The sequence below is a fragment of the Cataglyphis hispanica genome, chromosome 11 (assembly GCF_021464435.1).
Source record: "Cataglyphis hispanica isolate Lineage 1 chromosome 11, ULB_Chis1_1.0, whole genome shotgun sequence".
NCBI lineage: Eukaryota > Metazoa > Arthropoda > Insecta > Hymenoptera > Formicidae > Cataglyphis > Cataglyphis hispanica.
In genome coordinates this window covers 6,428,677-6,444,946 of record NC_065964.1, presented here as the reverse complement: position 1 = coordinate 6,444,946, position 16,270 = coordinate 6,428,677, and the positions used below count along the sequence as shown (strand labels likewise).

The 16,270-nt window shown below is 34.4% G+C and overlaps 2 protein-coding genes across 9 annotated transcripts in view; one reads left to right on the top strand and one right to left on the bottom strand.

The window, feature by feature from the left end:
* Positions 1–6,012, top strand: part of LOC126853145 (afadin) — a 36,083-nt gene extending 30,071 nt beyond the window's left edge. For all 8 annotated transcript variants that reach the window (XM_050598644.1, XM_050598643.1, XM_050598642.1 and 5 more), the window contains 7 exons: positions 91–306; positions 529–1,491; positions 1,567–1,696; positions 1,890–2,643; positions 2,812–3,071; positions 4,022–4,134; positions 4,239–6,012. In XM_050598644.1, the coding sequence (XP_050454601.1) occupies positions 91–306; positions 529–1,491; positions 1,567–1,696; positions 1,890–2,643; positions 2,812–3,071; positions 4,022–4,134; positions 4,239–4,524 (2,722 nt within the window). In that variant the 3' untranslated portion in view covers positions 4,525–6,012. The remainder of the gene's footprint in view (positions 1–90; positions 307–528; positions 1,492–1,566; positions 1,697–1,889; positions 2,644–2,811; positions 3,072–4,021; positions 4,135–4,238) is intronic.
* LOC126853163 (uncharacterized) lies at positions 5,564–16,151 on the bottom strand. Its single transcript, XM_050598693.1, has 5 exons — positions 15,856–16,151; positions 14,881–15,108; positions 13,624–13,773; positions 13,051–13,270; positions 5,564–12,908 (listed from the first exon to the last, which is right to left on the bottom strand). The coding sequence occupies exons 1-5, from the start codon at positions 16,063–16,065 to the stop codon at positions 12,607–12,609; spliced, it is 1,110 nt and encodes a 369-aa protein (XP_050454650.1). The 5' UTR covers positions 16,066–16,151; the 3' UTR covers positions 5,564–12,606.
* Between the last annotated feature and the right edge of the window lie 119 nt (positions 16,152–16,270).

Sequence of the window (16,270 nt, the reverse complement as noted above, 5' to 3'; positions counted from 1 at the left end):
AATTAATAATTAAATAAATTTTTAATGCAATTAAAAATAGATAATAATAATGTACTTGTAAAGATAATGTATATTCTGTTATTCGCGTAGGTCAAGTCATAACTTGCACGATCCTATGAGAATCGGAACTTTACCGCCCAGTGGATTGGTCAGCAGGCAGCAATCGTCGCCCAATTTAATTCCGAATACGAATACACCATCAAATATGCAAAATGCAGAAGCGGAGAGATTTTACCAGAATCTGAGTATTTATCGAAATCAAGATTCGATGAAGCAACAAATTAGCCCGCAACAGTTGGAAGACAGGTACAGAATATAGTCGAACTCTCGATTCTTAATTATACGTAGATTTTTTTTTAATTCTTTATCATTTCTCTTGTATTACCTTCCTTTTTTCATTTATATTGATAAATTATATTGACAAATATGTGTAGAATGAAAATATAACACTGCGCGTATAGAAGAATTTTATAACTTTTCTTAAACGTTATTTTAAATAATCTTCACATTTATCGTAATTTTTTTTAGAAATCCTCAACACATTCAAAAGAGTTCCTTAAGAGGTTCGCAAAACTCGCTGAACCGCCCGTCCGGGACACTGGAAGCGAGTAGCGCTCACATCCGAGACCGTCCAACGTCCGCATATGTCACCCAGCCGCAAGGCCAGCAACAACAGCAGAGTTACTCGATGTCCGGCAATCAGCAAATGCAGCAGCAGATGGGACCGCCACCGCCGCGTTCTCAGTCTTCGCGCGACATAATTCGTCAGGAAGCGAAGATGCAGGAGATGCAGGAGGAGGTTCGTCGGCGCGAACTGCGAGGTGGTGGTGCGCCAATGCTCAATCAACATAGACCGCCTGCGGCGATGTACAATGTCGGCTCACGAGTGGCCGCGCCTCCTGCTCAACAGTCTACGAATACTCTGATGAACGTTCGCTCGCCGAGAACACCACTCGGCTCCACGTCAAGTCTGGGCACGAATTCTGGCTACGCTGCGAGACAAAACGCGCCCGGTTACAATTATCCAGATACACAGTACAACAGCACCCAATATGGCACACAGTACAATCAACAATATTCCAATCGGTATCCGGTATCCGCTGGTGGTCAATACGGTCCGATAATGCCCAAGCCGAAGAATGAGGCGGCGATCGTTCGCGGTCATCATCCGATGCCCAATGAAAATCTACTTGGCACTCGAGATTCGAACAATCAAGATACGAGATCGTACGCTGAACAAAACCGACATTTTGTCGGTTCGCAGAACAGTTCGGTCTATCCGAACGGCAATTTGGAGCAGCGCGTCGATCAATATGCAAATGATGGTGTCGTCAATAGAGCGCAGAACGGGGGAGAGGGCCATTCTATGACGACGTCGGAAACTCTGCCGACGAGACCGGTTCTGCCACCTGAGAACGCGTTTAACGAAAGTCCGCCACCACCACCGCCAAGCACTTCGACACATCCTCTGTACAAGCAAGCCGACACGAGGTATGTATCTCGCGTAGTATAATCATAATGTTAATTTCAATTCTTAGACAATAAAAGAAAATCTTTTTTTTTCAGGTACACCGCGAGCATGCAAGATCCACCACGGGGTAGTTATTATCCTGCGGGAGGAATCAACGCTATGCAGCAACAGCGTCAATATCTGTACAGCGCGAACAACCCTTGGCAACGAGAAGAAAGAGAAAAGGTAATAGAGATTAATAGCGACGAAAATAAATTGATGGCAATAGTAAAGAAAATAGTAATAATAATAAATACATATAAACAAAGTTTGAATTACCGCTAAATATCTAATAATTTTAATATTATTTTATTTTAGTGTTTATATTAATTTAAAAACAGTTTAATGAAACGAACTACTTGATATTATTATCCTTTAGGAACAAGCCCGCAGAAGAGAAGCCGCCCGACAATGGCGAGATCAGCAAATCGCCGAATTAAGTGCGTTGACGCATCGAACGCAGCAACAGGAAGAGCAACTACGAGCGCTCCAACTGGAAAGAGACTTTCAGAAACGAGCAGAGGAGGCTGCTAATCAAGATGACGATGAAGAAAGTAATGATCTGGATAATGAGAGCGCGCAACGCGTTCAAGGCTTACTAAGGATGGCGGCCAATCAGGAAAGAACTGTCCAAGGGACTCAGCAGCTACCAATTTTATCAAGAACGAACACAGGAAATCAATCTATAAGAGGTGGTCTACCTGTTCAGTCTATTGGTAACCAATCTGTCGCCAGTAGCCATTCACATATTCTGCCTAATCAAGTGGTGCCTCAAAATGTCGCGATGAGTAGCCTCGGTCAAGAGAACAGCGGTTTGCACATGCAACCGAGTCAACAACAAACAACGAGTCAGAGCGAGGAACACGTGTCGCCCAATTATGGTACATCCCTTTCCAGCCATTTCGGTTCCAGTCAGAAGTCGTATCCCATATCACATTCCACGGAAGAGAGGGAATTACAACGGAGAATAGACGAGATGAAACGGAAACAGGCTGAATTCGAAGAGAATCAGAAAAAACAGGAGGAGCAGCAGCAACAAACATATCAGCAGAACCAACACTCAAGGAGCCAGCTGCACCCAGGCATGCTACGCTTGGATAACTTGATTATCAATGGACCCAGCGTGTCTATGCGTTAGTAAATTAAATATGTCTTTAAAACTTCCATAGATTACGAAGGCACTTTGTCTTTACATTCCTAATAAAAAAAAAAATTGTTTTAGAATATTATATCCTCTATCACAATGATAAAAAATTGGCAAATAAATTTGAAAATGTTTTTCTAAAATTTTTCTATTTTAGCCTCGCAAAATAGCGTAAATGATGCGCCCCCGCCACCTGAACGAGGCTCTAGTTACGCTGTTATGTCTCAGCAAAGCGCTCTCAGGTCAAACGGTTCAACCGCTTCTAATCTACCTCCCACTTCTCAACAGCCAGCATCAATGAAAAGAGTCTCTTTTCATGATTCGAATGCAAATAGCGAGTCTATGCTGCGCAATATGTCGTCCGGATCATCAAATCCATCATCGATGTCAATGGACATTATTAGAGAGGATCCCAACGTGAGTCATTTTTTCTTTATGTAATATCTTCTAATTATTTTAACATCTCATCTATTTACTTGTTAATTTATGTCTTCTTTATTTCAGTTTGTTTTGTGTTAACGTAATTGTCAATGAGTTAAGAATCTCAATTTCATATTTTTTTTACAGTATTTTAGTAAATATATATTATTGCAAATCATAAAATTATGTATATTTTTTTATTCATTTATGATATTTGAAACCAAATACATGTTATACACTTTCATCTTCTGCTGTACCATCTGTATTTTAGATAATCAACTTAATTTTCTCAGAGTTAACTTCTCCATCGTTAATACACATTTATTATAAATATGAATATTCTCTCGAAATGCATACAATGGCAGATATATATATAAACAAGTAAGATATAATTACAAAACAGATACTATTGTTATATTATAAATGTCTAATGTCTGATGCATGGATTGTCAATCATTATTGAGATGTATATATATCTCATTCGAATGTATTGTGCGTTGTATATTCATTACATTATATTCATCAGATGTTTTATTCATATTTTATTCATCGATTTAACATTCATTCATCTTGTTATATATGATTGATATTAGTTTCTATAATCATTGCTTTATGCATACATTATTCAGGTTTCTCCAAAAAGTAACCTGTCGCAAAGCATTCAAAAAAATCGATTTTTTTCTTGGCAAGAATTAACGTAATATAATATATTAATTTAAAATGCAATAATAGTGATTTTTTTAACGTCTTACTATTTATAATATTATTAATTACATACAATTATAAACTTACTAAATTAATTATAAAACATAACTTTCCATTGTTAACTAAATATTATCGATCTTAAATATCTCAAATTATATTCTTGACAAGAAATACAATTTTGCGTATGCAAATTATATGTGAGGTATAATATATGTTGCTAATCCGTTCAATTATATTTTCAGAATTTTATCAACGATGCGGAGAATCTATTGGCATCTCCCAAGACGCCGGAAGGATCCGGAACTTCATTTACTGGTGCTACCCCTGGAGTGATTGGGGCTCAAGAAGTGTATAAGTAAGTTTACTCTATGCAGTAGAATTTAAAAAGGACTACAGTCCCGAACAAATAAACAATTCTTCTGATACGCAAGAGTCTATGGAACATCTTTGTTTGTCTAGGGATCCGCGACAAAAACGTCTGGCAGAGAAGCAGAAACAGCAACAACAAAATTCGCAAATTGGCGCGGTGCCGGAAAAGCTAAGCTTCAAGGAGAAGATGAAGATGTTCGCGATGGAGACCGGCGAAGACGGCACGCCGCGTGACAAAGTAAAGATTTCGCGAGCTCAGCGCGAGATTGACAACATCAGCAGTCCACTTAATTCCAGCAGTAACAATAACAATAACAACAATAGCAACAACAACAATACCACCAGCGGCAATAACACCAACAACAATAGGACCTAATAAAGTAAAATTGCATTTTTTATTTTCGAACTATAGCAAGCAGATGTAGAATGATTTAAATATTTAAAGTATCTAAGATACTTGGAGGAAAAGGTGACGAATGTTATAAAATATAAAACAGAAAATAACTTTTCTAAAATTTACATAATCCAATGTAAAATATTGACACTAAAGCAGTACCACTGCGATATGCTAGGACATGAAAATGATAATTCCTCCACAAAATATATCTCAATTATCACGGAAATGACTAATAATGAATTATTTGACTGAAAAAAATATTAGCAGAAAACTAAAAAAAAAATCTATATTCACATTTTATCTATCGATATGTGCATTAAAATTATCCAATATCTGCCTTATATTCGTTTCCTCCGAATATCCTAGATTTCATCGTGCGTTTTCTGCCGGAAAAAAAAGAAAGAAAGACATACCAAGAAATAGGTGTATTATGCATAGTTATATTTCCACACGCGATAAGTTAATTAGTTTTATTAATAATGATAACTACTTATGAATGAAGAGAATATAAATGTTCAGTATGTGTCTGACTAGCCGGCGATTCTCCATATAGCGTCAAAGTACAAATGAAATTTTGTATAGCTCTTTGACCAAAAAAATGTCGTGTGTTCTGTTAAGAAGGACCATTAATAACATAACGATAACATTACGGGCGTATTTATTACAGCCGCGACGAGAAAAAGAGCTCCGATTCGTTCTCGTACGCGACGCGTCCAATATTCCTGATATTACTTCCGGACCAATAATCTTATTATAAAGTAATTGATAATCTCTATCGAAATTAGTACGGCGTAAGATAAAACTCGCGAGTACTGAATAAACTTACCGAGAGGCAAGGATCATTTTGCGAGGAAAATTCGCGAGTGTACATAAGAAGGAGACAGACAGTAGGCCGGGCAACATGATATATATATTATTATATGTGTTAATTTTATATTTATCTTTCTCGGCAGCAGAAGGAGGAAGGGGAGTTTAAGATATATATTTAAATTATATAATCACATTTACGATTTATTCACTCTTACGCCATTATGCACTTAAAAAAGTATGACGAAGTAGTGAAGGTAGTTAGGAAATAGAAAAAGAAAAGAAGAAGAAGATACATATGAGCACGTGCGTGTGTGTGTGTGTGTGTGTGTGTGTGTGTGTGTGTGTGTGTGTGCGTGTGCGTGTGCGTGTGCGTGTGCGTGCGCGTGCGCGTGCGCGTGTGTGTGTGTGTGTGTAAGGAAAGAATGCGGATAGTTAAAAAGATTTATATTTATATAATGCGCATTTCACAAGTACAGGCACTAGCTTAGCTTTCGGATCAAGACTATTTTATATAGAGCTTGAACGAAAATTCTATTCTCCATAGAATTTAAAAGCTATGTAGAAGCTCTACAGAATCCTGACGTATAGTCTCTATTTTTTAGAATTCGAATAAAGACTCCATTTTTATAGAATGAATAAGATGTTTCTTAGAAAAGAGATACGAAATGGATGATTTAACTTACGATAGGAGATTTTTATTTAAAATGCGAAAGATGCTAAAAATCTTGACACATTATATATCGACGTTTTAGTGAATTTAGAGGTAGAAATTTTTCTTGTGTGTTATTCTTCAAAAGTCATCTCTTTTCAATAATAGAGTACTTAGAAGAAGAAATTATTTTTGTTTGTTGAAACTCATTGTTTTGCAGGAGGAGGATTTCATCAATGTGTGTAGAGTGAATTACTTGAGATATTCACGTTTTATAAATTATTTTTACAAATATTTCTAAATGGATTTTTTTTTTATTTAAATATATATATTCATGAATCTCATATAAATAAATGTAAAACAAACATAGAAGAACAAATATAGAAAATTGCAAGATTTATGTTGTAATGATGATCAAAATTGTAATCAGAATTGATATATATATTTATTGCATCTGTAAGAATGCTATTGCAACATAAATTCTGAGCGCATAAATTTTGGAAAAATTTAAAAAACTCGTCTTTTATTAAATTTAAATAACGAATATAGTTCTTTAATTCGACGAGTTTATGTTTTCGATAAAATGTTTCCAACACATTACTTTTATTATTGAGAATGTAAATCATGCAAGAAAGGACATTTTTGCTTGCATGTGCTGTCGTACAATATATTTTATAGGTATAATTTTTACATTTTTCACTTATACTTTAAGAAATTAAAGGATACACAATTTCGGAATTAGCATATGATTAATCAATCGAAATTTGAGATCTTAAATGACTCACTCTATGCAATTTTTCTATTAATCTTCTCGACACTAAGTGATAATCAAAATGTTATCATTGAACGCGAAATCTGCGCGAAATCTTTCCTCACCTTTAATTCTAAGACTTTGAATTTTTTGATCTTAGACTCTTTAGAATTTGGAGAATATTTGCGAATAATGATATAGTACTCCAAAAAGGGCTTAGTGATTTAATATGTGAAGAACAAAGTGTAGCAATATTAGAATTTAAGGAACAACTTATGTAGAGTAACTGTACAAATGAAATGAGTGAGGAGTGTTAGCCGATTTTGCGCAATAGAAATTGTCATGCATATTTTATCACGAAATATTTACGTTCCATTCAATGTTTCGATGAATTTGTTGAAATTATGCAACATTTATTGCATTTCTCGCTGTCAAATCTACGTTATGACAGAGTAAAAAAATATCATGAAAAGGCTCTTTTTTATATTTTTTTGTAGTATTCTGAGAAATTTGGAGTATTATTTGTGTATGATTTATCTTTTATATCTCTACATTTTTTTAAACTTATTATTAGACTTATCTTCCAGAAGAGAAAAAGAAAGTTGCCCAGAATGCAATACTAACATTTCATAACTAGAATGCAATATATACAGATCAATACAAATATCGCTTCCAAAAGAAATCATTCGTATTTTTATTCTTGTACATTATTCACGAATTTATATGTTGAATTCTCTTTGAAAAAGACAAGGAATTGCGACATATAAAATATTGAAATCACAGACAATTGATAATCTTTTTTTTTTCCAAAAACAATGGCTAATGCCATATAAATTTTCCGCGTAAATAAAGTGTCTAATTTTATTTCTCAGAAGAACTTTGAGTGTTGCTAGTGACCTCAATAATCTCGTATCCGTAAAAAATACACTTTTGTCTTATTTACATTTTGTTACACAATTTTCATCGTTTATGTGCCTCTGTCAAGATCTATTCGGGATCGTTTTGGCCTTATATATCCATTCCTTCACTTGCGAACGATAGTGATAATACTAAGCAGCTTGTTGTATGCTATCATGCGACGAATGATTTTGCTCGTGGCCACAACGAATTTCTGTTTATAAGCAGTACGCTAATTAAAACGCGCGAGCAAGTCCGTAGTCTTAAATCTTTTCAATTTTAATTAGCCATATCGAGCCGACCGAGGTGACTCGACATATTAATAGGGATTAATTATTATTGACAGAAGAGTATTGAAATGTATTCACGTCGAACTCGTTAATCAAATAAAACAGACGAGAGAAAAAGAAAAAAGAGACAAAGAAACGATTATAGAAGAGGATTCTCCCTTCTTGTTGTGTATAGCGCGAGCGTATATATATATATTTGCACTATATTTTGTAAAACTGTTTTCATCGTCTCTTGTAAGAAAAAAAAAAGAAAGAGAGAAGAGATAAAAAGAGCGATGATATATCTATCGATCGCTGAAAGATAACTTTACCGTCGCGCGAATGTTATTAAATATTAATATTATATTTTACTTATAGTATCGACTGTCTAATTTCGCAAAGTACAGTATATTTTTTAATTATTGTATCGTGTAATGTTATTAGCGAAATATGATATACGACGGAAAATATATGTCAACTGTATTCAATATTCTCGAGAGAGAGATGTCTTCTTCTTTACATCTTAAAATATTCTTTTTACCTGGAATTTTGAATCTATCTGAAAGATCAGGGAATTTTCAGAGATTTTTTCAATAAGATTTTAGTAAACACTCTAATTTTCTTATCTCGTAATATATCGTAAAATTATTGATTTTTAAATGATAAAAAATATTTTACTCTATATTCTACATAATATATTCTCATTCGCTGTAAAAATATCGCAACATATTGAAATATAGGATAAAATTGACACAGTATTTCTGCAAAGAGATAATTTTATTAACATTCATCATTATAAAACGCGTTGGCTTGCAATATATTTAATTCATTTATTAAGGCTATGCCCTGCATTTCAACAATAACGAATACATTAACGTCGTTCCACCTTTAATTTTTGATGCTTTATTTATAATGGATTAAGGGATAAATGATTAAAGTTTAATTAAAAATTCAACATTACTTTAGAGTTAATAATAAAATACGTGCATCTCTGACATATCTAATATGATATCGCGTCAAATAAATTCATATTAAAAATATTATAAATTAAATATTATAAAATCGCGATTTATAAAAAAAAAAATAATGTATAAGATTTTTAATACATCCCTTCTTTTTCCCTATAACTCTTATACATTCGGATAATCTCACAAACAGTTAAGTGTGATTAGTTTTATATCCAATGTAAAGAATTAATGTATATATAACTATACGAAGTGTCTTCTTTATCATGTCAAATTTTGACGACTGGAGATTCAAATGATTTAAATGGACTTTTCGTTAAAGGAAATTTTGTGTACAGATACAATTTTTTATCAAAGATATTTAATCTTGAAAATCAAAGAGTTGTAATAAATGATCTCTTAAGACTGCGTTTTTTGTCAAAAAGAATAAAATTTCATTAAAGAATATGTGTAAAATCAATAATGTATAAAATAAAAATCAATCTGTAATTTTCGAACACATTCTATAATAATGTGTATAAATATAAATCTTCAAAATTTTGTTTTATATTAGTGTCTTTAATATATATGTATATATATATAAATGAAACGACGTTTCAGTATCGATTGTCAACAAGTGAGCTTTTGCACATGCATTTAAATATCTCGTCTTCAATGTCATATCTCTATTCGCATGCATCGAATAAAAAAATCAAAAACGGCGAACATTTTTCGACCCCGTCGATCCTTCCGATGTAATCATAATTTGATTTGAACCTTCTTAGATTAACGAAAGCCTCTTTTAGTTATTATAGATATTTATCACATCGAGCATTTATTATTCAACCCTGTGCGCTATATTAAATATTATTATCGATATTGTGGAACGTCGTTTCGTATCGTGAGCTCAGGCGACAAATTCACATTAAATTTCATAAAGCGTGATTGAATTAAACTAATTGAGTGATTCGATCAAATAAGTCGTTTCTTACTGGATAGGCGGTTGATTAATCAACGATTTGATCGTTTCATATAATGTCGCATAAAATCCTATATAAGCGAAGATCTAACAGTATAAAGATGATGAATATATCTTCCTTTTTTATATAATTAACACTTTACATTATGTTCTACGTTTCGTATTTAAAAAAGCGCGTTGCTAATCGACTATGCGTGGAAAAAATAATTTTCCTTTTCTACAACAATCTCTCTATCTATAGAAAATAATTCTATATCTCTCATATATAACAATCTATTCTCTAGCAAATCGGGAGCCAACAGGATCGAATTACAAAACCTGCTTTAAATTTGCTTTTACTATATCTCGCAATAAGTCGCGTATTTTTCGTCTAATACAGTCGATGTTATCTTGTAAATAATCTCTCGCTGTACGCAGAGAGTACATTTATATAATTTATACAAGTATTGTATATCTTATTTAAAGCGCTAAAATCGCTGCAACAACATTCGAAGCGACTACAATGTCAGTCAATCGACTTGATCTAAAAATTTCTCATTCTTTGTTCATCCTTTATCATTTCGGAAAGAATTGAGAGATGAAAAAGAAAATTAATCTCTCGTATCGTACTTTAGGAAATTATCATTGATGAAATAGCGAAATGTAATTGTATTCAGCTAGTCGTCTCTATAATATGTTAATGATTATCAATCTGGCAGACTTTAGACGTAGTTGCGTACCTTTTACTTTAAAAGCGAGAATTGTTCATTGATGTAATTGTCGCTTTCAAACGAATATCGTTTTCGAGCATTAATTAAATTTACATAGTCGATAATTAAAGATTTCATTATATATATAATTTTTGATCCAGAACAATTTTTTCCATTCAATTCTATTTTCAAACTATTTCTTTGAGGTTCTATTAAAATAAAATGAGAACAAAATACATTAACTCACTAAAATCTGCATCTGACATTTAGTGCTTAAAATAGAATGTGAACATAGAATTTAGACCTAAAGCAGTTTTTGCTTTTTTGCTTTTAATTTTCATTTAAATTCATAATGCAGGAAAAATTGAATCGTATAAATTTTATTTCTCCTTCTGTCAACACTGTTCTTTTTCTTTTAATTTTATTCAAATTTCATCCAGATTCTATTCAGCTGTTCCAGGATTAATATTTGAAATTCATCCGAACAGCTTAGAAAGTGGATAGTAATGATACATCTCGATTGTAATCTCGCGAGATCTTTTGCTTCTTTTTGACTTTTAGTTCGACTATCTTCCCAGACAAGTTCCTGGAGAGCATATACTATTCCTTCGTCGCTCGATAGGAACGTTTTGTTAATACTAAAAACGATGCTAAGAAATACAACATTTGTCTCGTGCAAAACATTGATTTCCAGTATAAGAGGACGGAAAAATATGTGCAAAGTGTTTCCTTGCTAGGCGCATATCGTCTCACTTAGATTTCTCAGTTCTGTATCTCATACGATTATATCTTACAATACGAGTCCCTTAAATGAGTGTGCCAGGCTTAAAACCGATATACTTATACAAAATAGGCATGTAAAGTTTTTGGTGTTCTTTTCAACAATTTTTTAACTTTCGGCCTGCACGTGTGATCCATGCAACGAATAATCAGCACGCGCGCGAATAAACTTAGAATCTCAAAACAAGAGTTATACGTTATATAGCCGTTTTCATTTCTGTTTTCTCCAAATCGGAAATAGGTACATACTGATTCTAAATTTGAGCTTCTGTTATCTGTTACGGACAGTGACGCAACTATTTAAAAAAATGATCCCGCCAAAAAAACACACGAAAAAAGAGAAATTTAAGTTAAATTAAAGTTTCTAATTAGGAAACTTTAATTAGAGAGAAGTAGTACGAATTTTAATCTGCAATAAATATTGCTTACATAATAACAGATCGGGGTTCACTAGAGAGTGATCTATTCAAGTCTAGCTTTATTATTTTAATTTAAACCGAATTTTTTGATTGTATATTCGCTTTCCTTGAGATATCTCTTTACTCTTGTGCGGGGGACCGGTAAAAAATAGCAGTTACGCCACTATCAATAATCACAGATCAATGCAGATTATATCACTGCTTGATCTAATCGTGTTATATATATGTACTACCAGCTAACAAAACGAAGCTCGGTGTACTCTTTGATTATCACTGCTTTTGCAAGCGGTAGTTGAGGGTTGAGGGCACTAAAACCTGATGACCGATATTTCTGTGGAAAACTGCTCTACAAGATTGATTGGGCTTTCATTGCAATTATGAGATAAAGATAGAATCGTGTTTTTAATAATTTCGTTAAAATTATTAATTCCATTATACAAATTAATGCTGCGATGTTATATTTTATATTCGGTTTATTTTCATCGCAATTACCCCAATTAAACAATCAGAAAGACAATTGCCAACTATATTGTACAACTGGGCGACTAGACGTCTGTGTTTGTATTATTTATTTCTTATTAATATTTATTCAAATATTATTCCTTAAATTTTCATACGTTTATTGCTAAAGAAATTACAATAATCGAGATAAATCTTTGAAAAAGAAATATCTCGAAACGAGAGAGTCCCCGCTTTCGCTCTGTCCTTCAGGTCCCGTGCGACCTTGAACTCATTCGCAGAGATATCGGTCATCGTGTTTCGCGTGTCCAAAAGTCTTTGACTCGCGGCATGCGATAAGTCGCGCGCCTCAGCGCCTTCAGCGTCCGGCCCATCGCGTGCAGATACAGAGAAGGCATTTAGCACGGCCGTAGTATTATTGGCCGGAGCTGACGGACATAGTATCGCTGCCGGTGGACGCGATGTCCGACAACGGCGGCGGCGCCGTCGATCTTAACAGCTCGTAATGGCCGCGCGGTATTCGCGGCACGGCATGCGGCGACATCACAACGGCGTTCACGTTCTCCGGCAAGGGCGGAAACACGTTGTTCTGAAACTGACCGGACACGTTGCCGACTGGCTCGTAATTAGCCACCACGATTACCTTGCCGCTCCTGCTGTGCGCCTTGCCGACCCCGAAGTAACGGCTACTCGCCCATATCAGTTGAGTGAAGTGGCCTAGAAAGTGGTGACACTTTTTTTTATTTCTTTTTTCTTGTGTTAATTAGTTTCCGTAAAAAAGACAATTAGAAAGCGCGTATTTTCGATTAATTCCTGGAGTTAGAATTCAGAAATGCACGCGATTTCACTATCTTTTTACCTGCATTCACGTTGGCATGGAGAACGTCCGGTTCCTTGAGAAAGTCGTACTGCCTCACGGCCGAGTACCAGTAGGACGCGACTTCCTGTCCCGTGACATCGCCGGGTACGCCGCTACCGGGACGACAATAAAGATTATGACCCACGTTGCGATCATTTCTGTAGTAGAACGTGTTCGTGTGCGCCAGATGATTTGCCCACGATTGAGCGTATTCGCACAACTGCAATGATACATATATGTGATGAGAAATTCGATAAAAAATAACTTTTTCGGACAAAAACAAGAAAACTCCTATAACATCTTAATACATCTTAAAATAGTCATAGTAATACATCTTAAAATCTCTCTTTTTCCCTTGTGATTTTAATTGCAAATTTATCAAAATTGTGACATGATAGAACAATTTAAATACAGCGTCAAAAAAATTATGTGAAATGACTAATCTTGTTTATATATACAGGATGGATCCAAAGGTTCCGATCAGACTTTGAGAATTTATATTTAATTCTGAACAAAAAGTTTCCTATTAACATGGATCGAAAAATGTTTCTGGTTCCTTTTATTGTTTTTTACCTGCGGCGACATAGTTAAGGGAGGTGCGTTGTGCCGTTGTCGATAAACGTTATGCCAGCAAAGGCACTCGGTGATAAATTCGCTATCACGCCAATCGGTCTCCAGGTCGCTCCTATCGAGCGTGATACTCATCGGCCGGTTGCTGAGTATCTACAAGAAAAAATTCGTAAGATGTGAGATCTCTGCGGAAGCCCGCACGATAACTTTATTCCGATTTACGCGATAACGCTGCACGCAATATCGCGTACTTATTCATCCTTCTGTTTTACATATTTAAGAGATTGTATTAGGAATCGAAAAATAGAATCAATTGTTAACATGGTGTGAAATTTTCGTTTAAACAAATAAAAATAACTATAAATGTTTTCCTTAAAAAAATATAGTTTTCTTTTCTCAAAGAATTTTAAATGTTACAGAGAGATAGAAAGAGAAGAAAGAAGATCAATTCCCAACAGCATTCGTATCTTTTCGCTCTACTTCGTGGAAAATAATTTCATACGAATAGCTAAGGTGCTTGAAAGTTTGCCAAATTAAAAATTTGAGTAAACAGATCAATGATGCGGTTTTCCAAGAGTCTATTTGGCGACAGGATAACATATAGGAACCGAGATATCAGTGTGCCGCTCCTGAATCTAAAGTATCGACCCAAGTACTTTGCGCGCGTGCTCCTTTACACTTTTGATTTCGTATTCCATTTCGAAAACAGTCGTACCACAACGAGCAAGCCAAGGACATAACGGAAATTATATTCCGCGAACTTGAGACGTATCCGATAGCGCGTTCGTGTAGTTGTTCAATGTTTCTCAAGTTTGTAAGGAGATGCGATCTCACAGTTGTTTTTAGCAATTTTATTTCGCAATTTTTATATTCTTTAATAATAATATAGAGTTAAATTATTTTTAACAAAATATCACAATTTCTATAATATATTTAGATTGAAAATATGTTTTCGAAAATATGTACACCAAAAAAGATTTAATCCACTTTGAATTTAATATAAAAAAAATTACTTTTAAAATATACAAATAATATAAAAATTATTTTTAAATAATTTTTATTCAATAAATTAAAAATCTAATGGTGTATTAAATATGATTTTATCTCAAGAAGGAAAATATTATACATATTAAAAGAAAAAAAAAATAAATTTTGATTTACGACTTTAAATAAATTTGTCTGGCAAAGTTATATTTTAGATTAAGGTTTCTTTTGCAAAATAATACTATTTTAAATTATCACGATTTTTGGATCGCCTACCTTTTTCAAAAGTTTCGGCCGATTATCAAGCTGTTGTTGAGTTTGTTCGTAATTTAGCGAGGACGAGGTAGATACAACCGGATCGACGATTCTCTCCGCCTTGTACAATTTGCTTTGTTCGACTCTCTTCCTGAGATTCTCCAAGGCCTTCGCCTCCTCGCGCTTCCTGGATGGCGGCCAGTTTTCGCTCGAGGTGTGGATTATGCTGATTCCGGCACATGGTGAATCCTGATGAGCGCAATTAACATATTCATGGATTAATTCAGAGTTTTTTTTTATAGATTCATTGTAATTTTATTTTTTTTTGTGTTATTTGTAATATTTTAATTCTTTTTTATCGTAATGGATTCGATAGCCTCGGAAGAATTTTGATCTTAAATTCTCCAAAATCTCTTTTGCTTCAAAATGTGAGAAAAAGAGATTATAATTTAAAAGATTTATTCTTTACAATATCAAATTTTATTATATATTTTTGAAGAGTATAATTGGATTTTCTATCAAATTTCCAAACTATAATAAAATAAATTTGTATAAAATAACGTAAAATCACATTGTTGCAATAAATGTAATATTAATAAAATAGATAAAGTCATTAAACTAGCATTTATGTAATCTGATGTAATACGCAATGCTTCCCGTAATAATTTTAAATAATAATTGTTTAAAACAAATATGATATACAAATCGACGGGTAAATATTAAATATGATTTTTAGATAATGAATTCTTAAATTATAACAAAAAGAAAGATTGATATCTTTGAATTTCCATTTTATCCAAGAGCGGTTTTCTGATCTCAAGATTCACGAATAGTTCTCTAATTAGCGTCAAGTGTTGACCGTGCGAATTTTGCATCTTGAAATCCTATGTTTAAAGTTCCGCAATTATGTATATAACTGCCTCTTGGACAATCAGAATCCCGATTGAGATAAGGTCGCGTCTCCTCGGATCCTCACGGGGACTGCCAAGGACCGACCTTGAGATGATTACTGTTGGAAAAATTGTAGTCCAAATTCGCGGCCTGGCTGAGCAATCTTCGGCTCACGGGGCATCGGTTGCGATTGATCATCTCCTTCTGCATCGCGTATTCGATGAAATAACTCTCGTATTCGTTGTCACGCTGCGGCAGGAGCTCCGTCGTCTCCTCCGCAGTACCGTACGCGCGGTTCACCTCGCGCAACTCCATCGTAGATAAGAGGAGCCTCGCAGCTCCAGCCGCGATCCGCGCTCAGGCCAGACCGAGCGCATACTGACTGCATATCCAGATCCAGCCAGTCTACGATATCGTACAATGCGGATATCGTACGTTTGCGCGCCAAGCTCTCGGCCATCTCCTCGCAAACGATGGAAACTGAATGAAGCATATATCGCAATAAAAAAGTAAAAAATTA

What these genes read in the sequence shown, in the direction of transcription:
- LOC126853163 (XM_050598693.1), bottom strand. Translation starts at nt 16,065, where the DNA reads ATGGAGTTGCGCGAGGTGAACCGCGCGTACGGTACTGCGGAGGAGACG. An exon ending in GGCCGAAACTTTTGAAAAAG is followed by an intron (nt 13,774 to 14,880) that starts GTAGGCGATCCA and finishes TTTTTCTTGTAG; the next exon opens with ATACTCAGCAACCGGCCGAT. An exon ending in CCATGCCAACGTGAATGCAG is followed by an intron (nt 12,909 to 13,050) that starts GTAAAAAGATAG and finishes ACCACTTTCTAG; the next exon opens with GCCACTTCACTCAACTGATA.